The sequence below is a fragment of the Condylura cristata genome, unplaced genomic scaffold, assembly GCF_000260355.1.
Source record: "Condylura cristata isolate star-nosed mole 26May11 unplaced genomic scaffold, ConCri1.0 scaffold00032, whole genome shotgun sequence".
Lineage (NCBI taxonomy): Eukaryota > Metazoa > Chordata > Mammalia > Eulipotyphla > Talpidae > Condylura > Condylura cristata.
In genome coordinates, this window is record NW_004567133.1 from 13067075 (window position 1) to 13086071 (window position 18997).

At 47.0% G+C, this 18997-nt stretch overlaps 1 protein-coding gene across 1 annotated transcript in view; it reads left to right on the forward strand.

Annotated features, from left to right (window-relative positions):
• The window catches only part of PARN (poly(A)-specific ribonuclease), a 117296-nt gene extending 98448 nt beyond the window's left edge, over positions 1–18848 (forward strand). The window contains exons 23-24 of the mRNA XM_004692114.2: positions 11136–11329; positions 18012–18848. Coding sequence (XP_004692171.1) covers positions 11136–11329; positions 18012–18064 — 247 coding nt within the window. The 3' untranslated portion in view covers positions 18065–18848. The remainder of the gene's footprint in view (positions 1–11135; positions 11330–18011) is intronic.
• The last annotated feature ends 149 nt before the right edge of the window (positions 18849–18997 follow it).

Here is an 18997-nt window from a genome sequence, read left to right on the forward strand (position 1 = left end):
TAGGATCATAAAGATTTTCTCCGTAAGTTTTAGAGGGTTTTTTGTTGCTATTCATCTAGGTATCTGATCCATTTTGGGTTAATTTTTATATGTGGTGTGAAAGTTCATTTTCTACATAGAGATATCTGTTTGCTTAGGTCCTACTTTTAAAAAGGAGCTATCCTTTCTCTACCAAATTGCTTGATGCCTTTGTCAAAAATCAGTTGGGTTTGTTTTGGTGTGGTTTTGTCTGTTGCTTTGTTTCCTTACATTCCACATACGATGAATTCAGGGGTTCTGAGATGAGCTTCAAGTAATTGTTTGTGGCGCATTCATTTCTTAATTTGGAATTAGTATTAGAGTAATTATTTCTTCTACATTTGTGACCAATCTTTTCTGTATTTAGCTCAAGTGAATTAGCAATAGGGAATTGTTCAAAACATTCAAACCAAGCTCTTATAAAAAATGTTTCTAATCGAATGTCATGGGTTCTTTGTGGCCCATAACCAGATTTTTTTCTCCCCTAAGGACAGTCCCATAGGTACAAACAACCTTCTCTCTAGCACTGAGCCCATGAGTACACCACATTTATGTTCTCTCTCACTCACACTCACACACCACCCTTCACACATAAGAGATGTCTATATTACGGGTGACTTATTTAACTTATTAACTTCTTCTCAAACTCACATTCTTTTTTAGAAATACCAGCCCCAGTTGATCAGTGATCTCCAACGGGTTGTCTTCTGAGTTGAGCTTAGGCTACCTAGCATCCTCCCCCATCACCCAGATCTTGCCCAAAACACTGAAACAGTCACACTCACGGCATTTGAGGTCAGCATGAGATTTTGTGAAAACAATAAAAATGCATTTTCTGGCTCCCACTTTTCTAGCTGTTTTGCTGTGTGAGGTGGTTCACACAGTGGGACACTCCTTCCCCCCTCAGCTACATCTAGTAGCAAACACTTTTATCCTGAGAAACTAGGGAAGTTGACTCTCCACCAAAATGTAAACCATGTCAATGTGATGCCTGATGCAGGGCAGAATGAGCATTTTGGTACCTGTCACTTGCCTCTGTGGAGAAACAGCATTTGTTTCAAGCCTTACCCTGCAGGTCCATGAATACAGGGTCAGTAGGAGAATGAGCGCCTGCTCTCAGGATCTCCCACTCTAGTGGCTGAGAGAATAGAAAAGAAACAAGAAACAGAGGCAGAGATGAGGAGCTGGGGGACAAAACAGGGCTGCGGTGAAGGCCTCCGGGGGTGGGGGCTGGGTGCAGGCAGGGACGCCTTTCTGAGTGGACGCCTTTCTGCACGAGGGGGGCGGAGGGGCTTGGAGCACAGTCTCAGTCCACTGAGGTCCACCTAACAGGCTACACGTTCTGGGGGAGGCCACTCACTCCCGGGAAGAGGCTTCTCTGCAAAATGGGAATATAAGCGCTGTTCAGAATGTTTCAAATGGTCATATACAGATATCAAATGAGAGGCTGTTATCATGTGGGCAGCCCTTTAAAGTGAGAGGTAACTATATTTTAACCAGCAATGTGAACCTCTCAGACATCTTAAAACCTCCATCTAATCTGTCGGTAAGACTCATGGTAAAGCTACAGGAACGTAGGTGGTGCTGCTATTGGGAAAAACAAGTAACGATGAAACAGAATAGAGAGTTCAGAAATGCAACCATGCTGGCAGCGTCTCCTTGCAGGAATTCCCTCCTGTCACTTCTAAGGACATTTGTATGTTGTTCCAAATTGTGAGAAAAATCAAGATAAAGAAAAAAATCGGTGGGATTTAAAGTTTAACCATCAGCGTAGGTGTTACTAATTGAAAGGAATTGACCGCCATGAAGTTGAGAGCAGGAAGGAATCAATGCCAAAGGTCAAGGTCAGCATTTCTGAGCCGTGGGCAGGAGCTTATAGGAAAAGGAGCCACAGGCACCGTGCTCTTCCTTGTTACCCGGCCTGTGTTGTGTGTTTTCATGGCTCTGTCTGCTGCTAACCGTGAGTCATTCCTATAAATAAAATATATGAACAAGTTTATACACATTAGTACAGTTTATAAAAATCCTGTGGATCTTTCTCCAAAGAATAAATTTGGACGTAATCCTTAAATTGGCAGTTTTGAAACATGTTTCTGTGTTGTAGTAGGCTGTTAACCTTGCTAGGATATCCGAATGGCACAGTATCTTAACATAATCCAGTAGTATTTCAGTGGCTGTTTGTTGTAGGCTACACTTACTGTAAATGTTCTTTTATAGAACACATGCAAAAGCAAGATATAGGTACCATTGCAGGCACTGCAGTGTGGAATCAGCTGATCTAAAATCTGAGTGAGAACAGAAAGATTTAAAAGCGAAAACAAAGTTAAGGCAACAGACAAAATATTTTCATTCCTAAAAAGGGAAACAAACGTATATGAAGCAATAGGAGTGTCCTGCTCAAGTTGTATTTGCTTTGGACAAATTTGGAACAATTTAACCAGTATCAGCACAACATGAAATTCTTCTACATCTGGAATATTTGTGACAAGACAAATATTAGCAGATAGTGCTTGTATGTTTTGAATCTCATTTAAGAACAACTTTCAAACACTACTGACATTTTTCAAATGTTAAATGATATCGGGCATCCATTCAGTGCTAATGTTTTCACTCCGTCAGATAGAGCTCATTTTTATATGTTATTGGAATATATCATTTATATATCACTTATATATATCATTTATATATCGAATATATCAATATATTCACAATATATTTATATATAATCAGGGCCAATGCATTTATTGATATAGCTTACTTTGCCAAGCTACCCCCTAAAACTTTTAAATAACCTTAATACAGAAAATTGATTGGTTATTTATGATTATGATAACTCACTATTATTATGTAATATACACAATAAAGTGCTATGAAAGTATAGAATAATTTATGATTTAGGAATTTGCAGCCTCAGGTTCTGAAGATTAATAATCTTCAGGTAGGAATTTGGGAAAAAAAAGTATTTGTGATATAGGGGCTTTTATGCATTAAAAGCCACTGACACCTGAGTGAAAAGATATCCCACAGAATGGGAAGAAAACACTTCCAAACCATGTCCCTGTGAAGGGATTAATGTCTAGAATATATAAAGACCCCCTGAAACTCAACCAAAACAAACCATCCGATTCAAAAATGGGTAAAGATGTTTCTTCAGTATTTATAGGAACAGCCAATAAGCACATGAAAGAAATTCTCAGCATCGGTAAATTGCTAGGGAAATATAAATCAAAACCACAATAACTGTACCTCATAGTCACTAGCTACCATCGAAACAACAGAAAATGGCAGGTGTCAGCAAGGATGCGGAGAAATTGAAAGCTTGCTTACCTTAGTGGGAATGTAAAAATGACACAGCTGCTGTGCAAAGCAGAATGATGATTCCTCAAAAAGCTAGACAGGTTTAATATATGACCCAGCAATTCCATTTCTTGGTATGTACCCCAAATAACTGAAAGCAGGGTCTTGAAGAGATAATTTGTACACGCATGTACAAATATGTACAGCATTACTCACAGCTAAAACATGGAAGCAACTCACATGTCCATTGAGAGATCAGTGGGTAAACAAAATGTGATACACATTCACAACGGAATATTATTCAGCCTTTAAAAAGAACACTCTGACACATGCTCCAACACGGCTGAACCTTGTTTGACATTATGCTAAGTGAATTAGCCAGTGACAAAGGCTAAATGCTATATGATTCCACTTATATAAGCCTGACTAGAGTCAAATTCATAGACAGAAAGCAGATGGTGGTTGCCAGGGGCTGGGGGGACTGGGCTTGGGGAATTGTTGTTTAATGGAAATAGAGTTTCAGTTTTATAAGATAAAATGAGTTCTGGAGATGGTTATACCACTGAATTATACAGTTAAAGGTAATTAGAAAGGTATATTTTATTATCCATGTTTTTTACTATGATTTAAAAAAAATTTCAGAAAAGCCTTTTCATAGTACTATTATTCAAAATGGGAAAAAAATTGGAAACAGTCCACATGTCCACCAGCTGGTAGAAGAATAACTGAATTGTGCTATAGACATACTATAAAATATTACCACCTTGTAAGAAAAGGAATATAGTACCAATAGTTCAAGCTGTGTGTTTGGTTTCCAGAGTGTCATGCTAAGTGTACAAGTGCATGAGTGGTTTCATTCACTTGAACTTCTAGTACAGGGACCTCAGTGGCTCAGTGGTCACTGGTAGGGCGGTTGAGTGCCCCGTGACACAGGAGTCCATTTCAAGAGCAGGAACTGTGCTGGGTCTGGGTTGTTGCTGTGCTTACACAGTTGGTTACGTGAAATTCCCAAAACTGACTAAGCTGTGCCTTCCCATGCCTGGGTTTTATTTCATGTAAGTAATACCCTAATCCGAAATAGGGGTCGATTTCATGGGGCAGCCAGGTGTTTATTGTTTGACAGGAAAAGTTATTTATAGGAGCTTGTAAATATGACCTTTACTATCAGCAAATATTTTTTTCTACTAGAAAGAAGAAGGTCCTGGAGATATACACCTTGTAGAATTTGGTCTGTGGTTGCTCCATCAGTGATAATATTTTAACTTACGTAAATTTGACCTAATATTCATTATAACCTGGGTGGCTTATTTGCATCCCCACATAAATGCTAATGAACATCTAATGCTCAATTTTGACATACCAAGTTATATCTCTCACATTTTATTTCTTAATCACTTCTTATAGCAGATTTAAATGTGCACTTCATATTCATTTTAAAGTAGTTCACTTTGCCCATTTAATTCTGTGTGCAAATGGACTCAGACTAATGAGAAATTGTTGTGCCTGCTTCCCATTTTGACTTTTGACCTTTAAAATTTAATCAACCTATCGAGGACTAGCTTATCCACATGCATGTATAAACACATGTGTGTGTATACACACACATATACACAACTTTGCCCTAAAAATATAAAAGGAATAAAAATTGTAAGAGCAGTACTTCATATGTTTGGTTTTTAATATATAATAATAGCTGTTTTTGATCCAAAACTGCTTTAGTTAAGCCATACAGGATGCAGTCACAGGTTGGTTTGTTTTTTTAGAGAACGGTAATTGAGAAATTTTTATGTGGGTGTGGCTGAACATGCACATACATATACACATACACACGTGTCCAGCACATGTATTAATCTCGCATGATCCAAGGACATTTCTCACGTGATCTAAGGACATTTCTCAGGCAGATGTCTATCTAAGACAGTAGCCCTTCTGTGCAGTAAAGGATTCTTATTTTAAAGCTGATACTACAGATTAGGAACTAAGGACTATGTTGTCAGTTAATTGAGAAGATGTTCATGAAAACTTTGTAAGCTTGAAAATTGCTTACAATGGGGACCGTCTAGAGGCTCAGTTCTTGCAAAGTCTGATGCATAGTAGACCCGCAGATGTCCATGGAGAGAAACATTCCAGACTCATGGGCCTTGTTGACTCAAAATAACAATAACCTATGTTAGGATAAAAACAAAGCATTCCATTAAGTGCCTACAGTATCATCTTTTGTGGTTAATACTAAAGTTTAGTCAGTCCCGGTATTTACAGAATACCCACTGATGTTGAGGTGGAAGCTTTGACAGAAGTTTTACCCTGTAGAGTATAACATCACCCAGAAGGTGCCTTCACGTTCCCCAGTCAGCCCCTGCCTGTCCCTCTGTGGCCCACCCATTCTTGTAGCTTTTTTCTCCGTAGGTTAGTTCAGCCTTTTCTAGAATTTCATATAAATGTGAAATAAACAGCGTTCTGAAATACCTGCTATTTTATGTGGAGACTTTACTTGCTTAGGGTGTTTTCAAGAGGCATCTCTGCTGCCTCCGTCACTGGTTCCTCATTGCCTTATTGCTGAATTGCACCTCACAGCATGCACACACTGGCGCTTGTCCATTCTCCCACTGTGGCACCTGCACTGCTCCCAGTCTTTGTTTCTTATAGATAATCGGGGTGGATAACTCAAAGCTCCCCTGAGACAGACTAGCAGAGTGTCATGGGGAGCGGGAAGGAAAGGAACACCAGACACGGGGCTTGGGGGATGTTCTTAGAGGGCAGTGAAGTTTGAGCAGGAAGAGATGGATAGTATACTCATGGCACAGGTAGCAGCTTTGAGTGGAAAATACAGGTTTTATTTGGGCTGATCGACCCTTGGGTGGATGGACAGATGGGAGAGTTGGAATTCGTTAAGGTAAATTTGTGTTGTTGATCGCCTAGTGGAAGATAAGTTTAGAAAAACAAAGCAGCACTCAGAGAATCCTGGGCACAGTTCAAATTTAGGTCTGCATGGAGAGCCATGTAAGTTTGGGGCTGGGACTATCTCAGTCAGGCCTCTGTTGAAAAAAGGTTGGCAGCATAGGAACTCATGGATTTGGAGGGAAAGGGAGACAGGAAAGAGAAGGAGAGGGAGAATGCGCCATTAGGATCCTTTTTTCAGAGCCTAGGGATGAGAGAGATGAGAGAGTGAGAACTCTGGGCAGTAGGCGAAGAAAAAACTGGATCAGGTGGGGCTGGAGACCATTTGGAAGTGGGGAAGGGTCTCGAGTTGGTGGGATGTTGGTTGCGTGAGGCCAGAGCTGCTGACGAGCAGGGGCTTGGCACTGAGCTCAAGAAAGGACAGGTGCTGAGCCTGGGGCGTGAGCCCGCTGGCGGGAAAGGGATCCAGGACTGTCAGAGGAGACGCTGAGTTAGTGGGTCACGACAGCCCTTCCTTGCAATGATAGACCGGTGACGTGTCATCACCCCCGTGAGAGTCACTTAAGTCCTCAGTGGTCTACAGGGCATCAGAAGATACTGGCCCATGAGGTTTACCTTTCCTTATTTGTTACAGGTGCCTCTCAGGTGCTCCATTAATTTCTGTTGCTTTTAATTGGGCAATAATTTCAACCTTTTAAAACTGTTGTACAGACGTGCCCAGGCAACACATATACTCTTTACCAGGTTCATCTGTCCCCGTCTCCCACACTTGCTTCCTGCGTGCTGTTCCTCCCCTCCCACTTTCCCTCCCACACACTGTGATTTTTTTTCTGAACCTTTGGGAGCAAGTTCTACACATTATGGTCCTTTATCCCTAAATACGCAAAATAAGGATATTCTTTTACATAACTTAATAGTTATCAGCCTTGGTAAATGTGCCAGTGGCATAATACTTTAGTCTACTGCTCATGTCCCAGTTTTATTGTTTGATCCAATGTGATCTTCATAGCTTTCCCGCCAGTGTCAGATCCAATCTGTGATAATGTATCACGTCTAGTTTTCCTGTCGCCAGTCTTTTTTTTTTTTTAACGACGGTAACATTTTTGAAGGCCACCAGCCTTTCCCTTCCTTTAAAAAAAAAAAAGAAAGAAAGAAAAGAAATCTTTCATTCGGGTTTGTTGATGTTTCTTCGTGACCAGGTTCGGGCTCTAGAATCTTGACCAGGATATGCTACGTCAGAGATGCTGTGTGTGTCTCGTGGTACGGGCCTGTGGGCCGCACTTTAGAAACACATACAGCTCCTGTCCGTCATCAGAATATCCCCCATTTACCCTTTCATCGGCAGCTCCCTCTGTCTCCGCCTCTCCCTGCCTTTTGTGTCCAGGTTGACCTTTGGCTCCACTTTTCCAAGTAGCTTGACTTTATTATTGCCCCCGAGACCGCCAGCGCCGTAGGTGGCCCAGATCTGACCAGCGGGAGCTTTTTCACAGCGGTGCCTCTGCCGTGTGACGTCTCATTTCCTGGGCCGCTTCTTCCTCTCTGGGGCTGCAAGATGTAGCCTCCTCCTTTATCCAGCCATGGGAAGGGCCACTTCCTGGAGGAGCCCTGACTGTTTTTAGTGGAGTCTGGTATTCGGGTCGGGACCAAGGTCTGGATACTAGGTGACTTGTCGCCTCTGCGGTTTGTTTGTCTCTGGGCTCTTTCAGTGGACAGGCTGGGAGGCGTGCATAGGTGCACGCACACACGTACCCACATACGATGTACATGTATACACACATCATGCATGTGTGCGGACATACAAGTCTGCTAAAGAGGTTAGGGGTGTGTTTGCAATTCTCCCCCACGCCCCACTCAGGATTGTGAATACCAGGTTCATAATCTCTTTTGCTCTTTGCATTGTTCATCTTTTTCATTGGAAATCATTCCCTATCTGAGGTCTTCCTTTCTTGAAACCGCTGGTGCTTCCTGGATTGCGTGTGCTATAACTCATTCAACCAGTTTCCTCAGGCTCTTGGTAGCATTTTGCAATTACAGACAAAGATGCAGTGAGTAACCTTCTGCTTAAATATCTTTGCATTGCTGGAAATGTTTCCTCCAAATTCCACAAAGTGGGATTGCCAGCCCGAACAGCAAATAGACTACTCATTGTCAGCTACTGCCACAGCCCTGTCCCTAGCAGTGATTGGTGCCTTAGCGCGTTCTCACCAACAAAGTGTGTGCCCCACCCCCCCGGTCTCCCAGCAGAAGATTGTATCGGGCTTTTGGATATTTTTGCCAATCTAGTGGGTAAAAAATGCTGTTTCAGTGTCATTTTGCATTATGAGCAGAGGTGACCATCTTTAGGTGGTTTAAGGTGTGTTAAGGTGTGTGTATAGTGAATTGTTCATTCTTAACTTTGCCCTTTTTCTGTATTTTTGCCCTGATTTTGAGTTACATTTATGGAAGGAACTTGGGCCCTTTCATGAAGTGTCCAGATCCTATCTCAGCTCATCTGCTCTGTACTTGACACCTGCACACTTGTACATGCGAAGACAATAAGCTGTCTGCCTGGCAGCTCTTAAAAGCCACAGGGAAGTGGGACAGGGCCGGCCACAAGGCCTCAGACCACTGGCCTTCCCTTTTTCTTCCTTAAACATCCATTAGATCTTATGGATAGTTTGCCATCTGTCTTTTGGTTTTACTCATCTTTTCTAATTTTTTATGCTGAAGGATTTTTATTTTGGGGAGGTCAAATTTCTTCTTTTTTTAAGATTATTTATTTATGCATACAGATCTGGGGTACAGACCAAAGGTGCACGGGCGGTGAGAGGATTCACCAGAGACAAAAGTGGGAAGCAGATGGGCATATTGATGAAGCACACTGCTGAGGGGAGCAGCGGGCGGGTCAGGAGAGGTCTGCTCTGCCCTGCGGGTCACCTCCCTGGCCGGGGATTGAACTCATGCGGAAGCGGCTGTAGTTAGCTTCATAGTGCTGTACTTTAACCATTGCACTGTCGTGGGGGAGGTGGGGGGCCCAGGGAGGTCAAGTTTCTAAATCTTAGGCATCTGAGTTGTGAGTCTTAGTAAGAAGGCCTTTCTCACCAACATTTTGGAAGAATTCATCCATGTTTTCATCTAGTAGTGTATAGTGTCATGTCGTCTTACATTTAGACATTTCATCCCCGGGTATGGTGTGAGGAGTACTGAGTCTCAGTGTATCCTTTCCACTTGTCTTAACACCATTTTTAAAAAGTCCATCTTTGCCCTGCCCATTTGAAATACTACCTTTATCACACTCTGGATTTTGGACTTTGTATTACTTGAAGTATTTCGAATGCCAGTGGTTCCAGCTGAGTTTTCATTAAATGTTTACATCCTATAGGCTTCAGTATTTACAGCCCAGAGAAATTTTTAAGACTCTTTCCCTTGTGTAGTATTGATAGAAGAGGTGGGTCCTTAATATTTTCTTATTTTTCTCCGCGTTTCCAAATTTTATCAAACCGATTTTTTAAATCCTTTTTGTAGATATTATCCGATATTTTTAACTACAACTTTAGCATGGATTTTTAACATACCCCCTCCCCCATTTCCCCATTGGTGTCTTGACTTGTCTCTCGATAAAAGATGTTTCTGAAAGCCTACATCTAATGGATGTTTAAGGGAGAAAAAGGGAAGGCCAGTGGTCTGAGGCCTTGTGGCCGGCCCTGTCCCACTTCCCTGTGGCTTTTAAGAGCTGCCAGGCAGACAGCTTATTGTCTTCGCATGTACAAGTGTGCAGGTGTCAAGTACAGAGCAGATGAGCTGAGATAGGATCTGGACACTTCAGTAGGAGGGTAGCCCTCTTTATGGGTAGCGTTTCATAAGTGCCCATTTCCAAGGGGCAGGCTTACAAGGGAGTCTGCTCTCTCGCCTTCCTTCCCTATTCCTGTAAGTGGAATAACTTGATTTTTTTAATGCTTTTTATAACTTGGGGGCTATAAGGAAAAAATCTATTTATAAGCTCCATTTAGAGGAGACAGGACTCATGCTGGCCATGTGGTCTCTGCTTTTACCAAGTTATATTTCAGGAAACATATTTTCTTACAGAAAAATCAGGACATGTAATCGGATTTAATTTAACATGTCAAATCCTATAAAGCTTTAAAAACAAAGCCAGGTTTAATTATAAATTTAACAAGTCACCTTTTTGAAATAGAAGAGAATTTCCATGAATTTCTTATTGTGGGGTATGCCCTGAAAGGGCGTTCAGACGCACGAGCAGTGTGAGAGCCGACAAACTCCAGAACCTTTCTAGAACCTCTCACAGCTGTGCATCTGGGAGACAGTCAGAAGGCATCATAGCTGTCTCAGGGCTCTGTCCACCAAGGCTGTGGTGGTTCAGCTCTTCTGTTCTTCTGTCAGAATAACCTCCCCAAAGCGGAGACTGGGAATTTTCCTTACAGTTTCTGTTCTCGGCCCTCCCTGGTGGTGCGATGGGTTAGGAGGCAGCACTGCAAGCGAGCTGCAGTGGATCCCCACCCTGGAAGTGACCCACATGGCGCGACAGACGGCTCCTGACCCGCCCGCTGCCCCCCTCAGCAGTGTGCTTCATTGATCTGCCTGTTCTGCTCCCAGCTCCGTCTCTGGTGAAATCTCTCACTGCCCCTGCTCCTCTGGCCTGTACCCCAGTTCTGTATGCATAAATAAAATAAATATTTAAAAAAAAATTCTGTTCTCTTAAGTACAGACATCCACAAGCATAGCTTAGAACTTTCTTCTGAGCAAGCCTGTCATGGGCAAACTCAGACTTCAGTTCATAACAAGGCCTTTGTCATGTAGGAGGGAGCTGCCCTGTTGATTACTAGTGAAGTGTTAATAGAATTAATAGCATTAAAGTATTTTTACAGGCTCGTCTTCCCGCCACTCTTAACACCTTTCATGCAGCTGAACTGTTTGCATTTCAGACTCACAGCGGCCAGCACCGGGGGAAAGAGAAATCTGAGTCTCAGCGAAGCCGAAGCTGGCTTAGAGGCCATGGTGTCAGGGGAGATTTCTGACAGTGAGCTGGAGCAGACAGACCCCTGTGCAGAACCCCTCTCGGAGGGAAGGAAGAAGGCCAAGAAGTTAAAAAGAATGAAGAAGGACCTTTCCCCAGCAGGTTTGTACCAGATTTTACGAAGGACAGGAATTACGTTTTCTTGAATGCTCTAGAAACTTATATGTAGGGAGAAGTTACAGAGGCCTTGGCTGGTCAGAGTCCGCACAGTGTGCCTGGGACCAGTGTCTCTAGGATCAACTTAATTTAATTGGCGGAACCCCCCCAAAAGTTCCTAGCTCTTGCCAGGATGAGGCTTAGTGGGGATGCCCTTCTTAGAGACGTTGGTGACCTTGTCTCCCCCGAGGTTGAGCGGTTTGGCTCGTCTGTTCGGGGTAGCCTCAGTATCTTACACGCGGAGACCTACTCCCACACATGCAATTTTCAGTAGCAGTTTTCACTGTCCTCAGAAAGCCCCAGACAGCCCAGGTTTCTCCTCTAAGCAGAGTTATATCGGGGCAGAGAACACCGGAAATGAGCACTTGGGAGCACCTGCTGTGTGCTGGACACTGCTGCATAGACTTTTCTCTCCTCATGTTACTGCACTTTCATAGCAGATGTGAGAGAAAGTATGGTGACCCCTGTTTTAGAGATGCATATGTCTGGGCTCAGAGAGGTTAAGCCTCCGTGGGTCCTCAGAGCTAGTGAAAAGCAGAACCAGAAGATGAGTCCCAGCTGGCCTGAGGCCAAATCCTCTGTCCTCTGACACCGAGAAAAGCAGGGTCGGACTGTGCTCCACCCTCTGTGCCCAGCCCCACACAGGGGCCCGTGTGAGGTGAGGAAGGGGCTGTCTTGTCAGGCTCCTAGGCGTGGCCTGGTCAGACGGCAGTGGCGGTGACGGTCTTTGCAGCTGCTGCTGAGGGCCAGGCATGTCCTGCCTGGTAAAAATTCCCTTAAACCTCAGGTAGTCACTTGATAATTAAAAAAAGACCCCAAGGATTACAGCACTGGCCACGGTCACGGAGACCTTAAGTCTGCCTGCCACAGGAATGCGCGTCTAAGCACAGTCACCTCTTCTCTCCTTGGGGTTCTTCGGTCAGCAGAAGCAACCAGCAAGTCAAATGGTGGTGAAGCAGTGGAGATGTTTTCAGACCCAAGCTAAGGATTTGCTGTTTTGATTGACTCCTCTTTTTGCACGTGGCCCAGTCTGATCACAGGGCGTCTTCTGAATCTCATTAATGAAATCAGAGAAGCAGCGAAAGCATCACCTGTGCTTTTAGTCCTTGAGCTTGAGTGCAGCCACCGGTACCCTGGTGTCTGGGCCAGGACTGTGTAGGTTAGTTGCCTCCTTGAAGCCAGTGTCTGCCTCCATTTGCCTCCTTCCTCCCCTGAATGAAGTGGTGGAGAAATTGTTAATCCGCATACTTCCTGGTACCTTGCTACCACCTCGTTGCACCTGCTCAACAAATGTTCCATGTAAATGTTAGCCTGACTTTTAAAGATCACAGCCAGCATGATGGGGAGTTCTATTCTCTTCTGCGTTTTTCTGCTTATCTGTTTGTTCTTTCTTAGGGGTAAGATTTTATTTTTTTTTCTTCGAGCTCAGCTTAACCTTAAAGATATTAAGATAATAATAGACTGCATTAGCAGACAAGCTCCTTTTATAACTTTCATCACTTGAAGTGAAAACTTTCTGAGTTATTTGGGGTTTTGAATTTATAATATCTTCATTAAAATAGTCCCCCCACCCATTGACAGTGAAACTGTCACTGCCATAAGATTTGAGCTAAAAAAAAATTATAGATTTTGTGCTTCTTTGTCAGTCCTGCTAAAAAGGAAAGAAAGAGAGAAACATCTTGACAACTTCAAACTGAATCAGGCCGCTCGAGAGCGCAGAGCTTTCTCCAGGAGCACAGCCCCTGGGGGAAGCCTCTTGCGGCTGGCGCTTAATGAGCAGCTCTGGTCAGTGTGTCATCCTGATGGTCTCAGCACGATGTAGGTCAAGAAACAGGGGCAGAATCTGCTGAATCGCTAACGTTGGTTGCTTGATGACTTTAGTCAGGTCCTGGAATGAAGGGGAGAGCACAGTGCAGCCCCCGAGAGGGTTTGTGTTAAACTCCCAAAGGCCCTGGGCATTCCTGGAGCTGGGATGGCTGACAGACATGGGTCGGAGCTGCACGGGAAGACACAGAGAGGGCCTCAGCGGGAGTCTGAGCCTGCCCCTCAGGGCTGGGCAGGGCGCCCAGCACTCCCCCGCAGGGAGAAAGCCGTAAAAGGTAGCATGGACCGAGCTGTCGAGTGTGGTGACAATCCTGAGACAGGTGAGCCACAATAAATTCCACGTGGACAAACGCTGTTTTTCTTAGTTACACTCTTTACTGTCCAGGCGACACAAAGAAGCTCGGTTAACCGGTGTCTTCCCGGATAACATACTGACCCCAATTATCATTCACTGAGTTTATATTATATACCTGACATCCTTATTCCTTTTAAACCTTGTCTAGTCCTTACAAAGCCCAGTGAAGCATAGACATGATTTCCATTTTGTAGAGGAAATTGAGACCCAGAGTTCCAAGCGTGGGCAGTGGAGGGCCAGGGGGCGGGTAGGTGTCTGACCAGCTCTCCCAGCTCATCTGCAGTTTGTGAAATGTGCCTGAACTTCAGAGGAAGCAAAGGACTGTTTTCAAAGCGGAGTATTTCTGGAAGCTGTGCTAGGTCAGAAGCTGACAGCCTGGACTCTGAACTGATGAAGTCAGGTGATAACAATCCAAGTGCCCCTCCCTTGCAGCATCTGTGTTATATGCATATTATATTCTTAGTAGATGCAGTTCTCTTACTATTTTCTCTTATATGTTGTTTCTCTCCTGTTTTCAAACCACAAATGTATAGTGTGAGCACGCTTTTCTGTTATGAGCCGTGCACGTTGGTGTTGCTGTGTGTTCATGTGCTGGGGAATTCAAGGTACATTCTCGTCTGGTAGATGAAACACAGCGGTTCTGCCTGCTACTTCTGGAATGAGCTATCCCTAGGAAACAGTCCCCAGACGTTTGGTGGATGGTTTCCATAGCATACTTGTTCCTGCTGAGTAAGCGAATAGCGTCCGGGACCTGGGGAAACCCCAGCCGCCTCACCCCCTCACTTCTCCAGAAAATGGCGGGGCTGCCAGATAGTGCCAGGCTTGCATTGTCCCAGTACTGCAGGCCTCCAGAGGCTGGCAGGTGCCCAGCACCCCTAGTGGGCATCAGCGGAGGGCATCACAAAAGTCACGTCGGGGCCTTGTGCTGCCTCTTGTCATGTGATAGACCTTTAAAGCCATGTCAGACCTTTAAATGTCTGCCAAGAAGTATGAGTTTGATTGGAGTCTTGCCTCATCTGCCAGGCTTTTCAAACTTCAGGCCTAAGGTCACAGCGTAAAAACTTAGGGCCTTCTTGGGCGGCAGGGCTTCCTGCTCACAGGGCTCCCGAGAGTCAGGGCAGGTTCCTGGCTGCTGAGGCCCTTTAATTGCCCCATTAAAATGTGGCTTCCACCCCGGAGGCAGCGGAGGCTGTACCCTGGGAGTCATCGGTGCCTCCCTTCCTGCGGGAACCCCTGGGTGCCCCAGTAGCACCCCGGGGAGCTCCCCTTCACGGTCTGAGAATCCACCCCAGAACCAGCCCTCTGGGGCCCTTCCTCATGGATACTTTTATCTGGCACCTAAAGGACCCTCTGCACACTGAATTCCTCTCTGCGGAGGTGATAACCTGGCAGATTTCCAGTCTGGGGTTCTGCTCCGGCGTTCCCTGTGGGAAAAGAGGTCTCACTTCCCAGAGGACTACCCTTCAGCTGGAGGTGGGTGGAAGAGAGAATAAGCAGAAACATTCGCCTGTGTGGTCACTGTTTCTTCATTTCTTTAATTAATGAAAAAAGAGGACTCACGATGAAATGTGCACAGTGAAGAAAAACAAGAAAGATCACCCCATGGTGCTAACACTTGAAATCCAGGGAGCGAGTGTTCTTATCTGCCTCTCACCTTTCATGTCCAGTTGGAATCGCAGAGTGGGGAGGTAGCCTTTGGGTCTTCATTTAGCGTGATGCTCCCGAGACCCATCCTTGTGTGGCGAATGTCAGCACTTCCTGTGGCCAGTGGTGTCCTGCTTTACAGCACATCAGTGTTTGTTTACCCGTGTGCCAGTAGAAGGACTTTTGGGTTGTTACCTGCTTTTAGCAACCAAGAGTCAAACTGCTATAAACGTTTGTGTCTGGCCTTTCCTGGGAACTACTTGGTTCCTTCGGGGTGAATGCCTCCGAGCGGAATTACGGGGTCGTTTGTAAGAACATGTTTAACTTGAGAAGAAACTGCACACGTTTTCCGAAGTGGCCATGCCACTTTGCATTCCCGGCGCAGGATTCCAGGGCCTGCCCTTCGCCAGAACTGGAATTGCCCAGTTCGCTTGTTCCCCGCTGTTCTGATGACAGGTTTCACATGAGCAGCAGTTCCTCATCATGGCTGCGAGTTGAGTTTCCCAAGCGATGTATGCTGTTCCATGTGATTGATTTCTTCGTGCCATGTCTGATCAAATCCAGCCTTATTTTCTTTTTTTGCTGGGTTGTTTGTTTTCTTACTGAGTTCTGAGAGTTCCTTCTGTATTCTGCACACAAGTCCTTTTGCATGTCTTGCAAATATGTTCTTCGAGACTCTTCATTCTCATAACAGTATCATTCAAAGAGCAGATGTTTTAAATTTTAATGAAACTCACTCTATCATTTTTTTTCTTGGATTATGTCTTTGTGTCATACTTAAGAAGCCTTGGCCTGCCTCAAAATTGCAATGGTTTTCTCTAGTGTTTCTCCCTATGAGTGTTGTTTGAGGTTTTATGTTTAGGTGGACGGTCATCTGCACCAGCAGCACTGCAAGCTGAGCTCCAGCATAGTGGGTGGAAGACAGCCTTGGGTTTTTCGCGGGTTGCTCCTAACAGTTCCTTGCACGCCAGTGAAACTGGACTGTGCAGACGAGCAGACGAGCTCCTGGAAGACCGACCACAGCTCCATCCCCATAGCTGTCTGTACCTGCCCTCTCCCTCTGCAGCGTTCCTTTCTGGAATGTGCTGTAAAGAGCAGTGCCAGCAGCCTCCAGCTCCCGCCCGCAGGGTCTCCCTTGGGCGCCCCTGCAGTTCTGGGTCCTCAGCTCTCATCGTGCTCACTGCAGCTGCAGCTTTTAGGCAAGAGAGTTTGCGTCTCTGCCCGCAGGCTGCTGCTCCCCCAGGAAGAATCATGTCCGATTGGGCCGCCTCCGGGGCCCTGAGGAGCTGCCCTGGACCAGGGACCTGCGGAGCCACAGTGCCCTGTGGCGGCCTTGAGGCGTATTCAGTCATGAGTGGCTCAGGGTCATGGCTGGTGAGAGGGTCAAGCAGGGGAGCTCAGGCCTGCTCTCCCTGGCTGTCCCCACCACTCTGCCGCCCTTCCTGGGGGGCGCAGCCTGTGCTGGTGCCAGGGGCAGTTGCGGGTGGACTGTGTGGCTGCTCGTAGCCAGGCCTCTTCCCTTCCTCTCCACCAGATTTGAGCAGCTGGTTGGCTGCTGGCTTATTTATCTGGTCTATGAAATACCAAAATGCCTCGGCAGTGTTTCTTTTCCTCCGGACAGCTGGGCTGGGGAGATGGGTCTCGGCGAGGCTGGGCTGCCTCAGTGTGCGCTCGCTCGGCTGTTTGCCGTCCGCAGTCCCGACTGGGTGGTCCCTCCCAGCACCTCCCCTCAGAAGCATGCTCAGTAAGGCCAGAGGACCCCGGCCGCCAGAGAAGCTGGGGTCCCCTTGCTCCTGGCTCCCCATGCAGTGTGCACTGGCTCTCTGGGTCTTTCTCAGTCAGTGGGCAGCAGTGGGAATTCAGCCCTTAGGTCGCTTCTGCTGTGCCATGCATTCGCCAGCTTCTTCCTGGGTTACAGCAGCTCCTCTTTGCTGTGTGGTTTCCTTATGGGAGGGGGGGTGGCACAACACCCCCATTTTTAAAGTTCCAGTGTATTTTAGGCACCACCAAAGATTTCTTACTCCTTTTACAGTCTTGGTATATCTGTAGCTGGGGTGGGCTCTCCTGCCTCCCTGCCAGCCCCACTTTCTGGCTCAGTAAGGCCTTGCCCGCTCTGCCCCCTGTTGTGAACTCACTGTTTGCTGACCGGCTCACCCCCTCCCTCCTGACAAAGGTGGTCCAGGCCAGGGGGTGCCCCCTGTGCTGCTGTGGGAAGCTCCCCGGTGGGGAAGGCCTTTCCAGGAGTCATGGTGCTTGTGGTGGGGGGTGGGCTTCCGTCCGGCCAGGAGACCTTGGCTGGAGCAGAACTTGGAAAAACCCTCAAGCTCTGTTTTGTGCCACTTGGGGTCTCTGCAACGCCACCGGTGAGCTTCCCCCACTGTGTAGCCCAGCCCGGGCGTCCCCAGCAGTCTGCTCATCACCGCGCAGGGAGCCGTCTGGGGCCTCTGTGCTGCGGCATCAGACCCTGTCCCGGCGCTGCTGAGCGGTTTTGCATCTGAGTGTGTCTCAGAGACAGTGAACCCGAAAGGTCCTGGAGGGGATGGTGAGACCACCGTGCGGACCCGCGAGGCGAGGATGAGCTGTGGAGTGCGCTGTCGAGTGTTACATTCAGCTCCTGCGGAGGTAGGTAGCGAGGCCACCCGGGCGCTCGTTCACCTGCCTGCTGCGGCCCGCGCTGCGCGGCGCCGCGGGCCCTGCTCTCCAGTAGACCAGCCTGCCCAGGGCGTCTGCGGGCCCGCTCCTTGCTGGCCCGCCCCCGCCCCACGGCCTGGCCTCCTGATCACCTGGTTCTGTCCTCTCCCCCAGGAAGCATCTCGGACAGTTCTGCCAACCTCTTTGAAGTTCCCGACACGTGGTAACCCAGGCCTGCGGGAGCCCGCGCAGAGGAAGCCATAGCGACTCTCACTGGATAGAATGTGGCCTGGGAGGGGCTTGCAACCGCGTCTCCTGGGGAAAAAACCGGTTTTTATTTTTGTGGCTGCGTTTCTTTTTCTTCTTTTTATATCAGCTGCCTGCCGCCAGCATGGCTGTAGGCTGTGGTGACCGTGCCCACCGTTAGCCCGTCCACTGTCTGTTGCTCGTGTGACACCTTGTCATGAACTGTTGTCTTCGAGAGTCCACCGGGGCTGGTCAGGGGCCAGCTGGGCAGACAGCAGCAGTGCTCGGGGGCGCTGTGGCCACCGTTCGACGCGGACCCCGCCGCCTCCCTGGGGCGCTCAACCCCTCCTGCTGACTTGAGGGCCGTCTCGGCCGTGGCCACAGCCTCCTGTCTCCCCCAGAGCTGCCTGAAAACATTAAATTCTCCAGCTTGTTTCACTAGCCGGAAAGCGTCCGCCGTGTCCCCTGAAGGCACTGAACGGCGCCTGCCGCTGGGGCCTGCTCTCCCCGCCCTTCCCCGCCACGGGCGCTCACGCGGGTTGTGCGGGTTGTGCGAGTGGCGCGTGCAGAGCCGCTGTGTCCACGGCTCCGCGCGCGCCTGGCCCCCGTTCTGGGGCGGTCAGCAGCCCGCACCTTGCGGCCTTCTCCGGGAGGCCATCACAGCAGCGGGGGGACAGTGGGTCCACTCACCAGATCCGCTTCATAGAGATCATTGTTAGATATTTAACATTTTTGTATCATGGAACTAAAAATGAAAACTGTATTTCCAAAAAATGAAAATTAAAGAAATTTTCATAGGATTCTGGTTTTCTCTTTTTATCTATGAAATACCAAAATGCCTCGGCAGTGTTTCTTTTCCTCCGGACAGCTGGGCTGGGGAGATGGGTCTCGGCGAGGCTCGGCTGCCTCAGTGT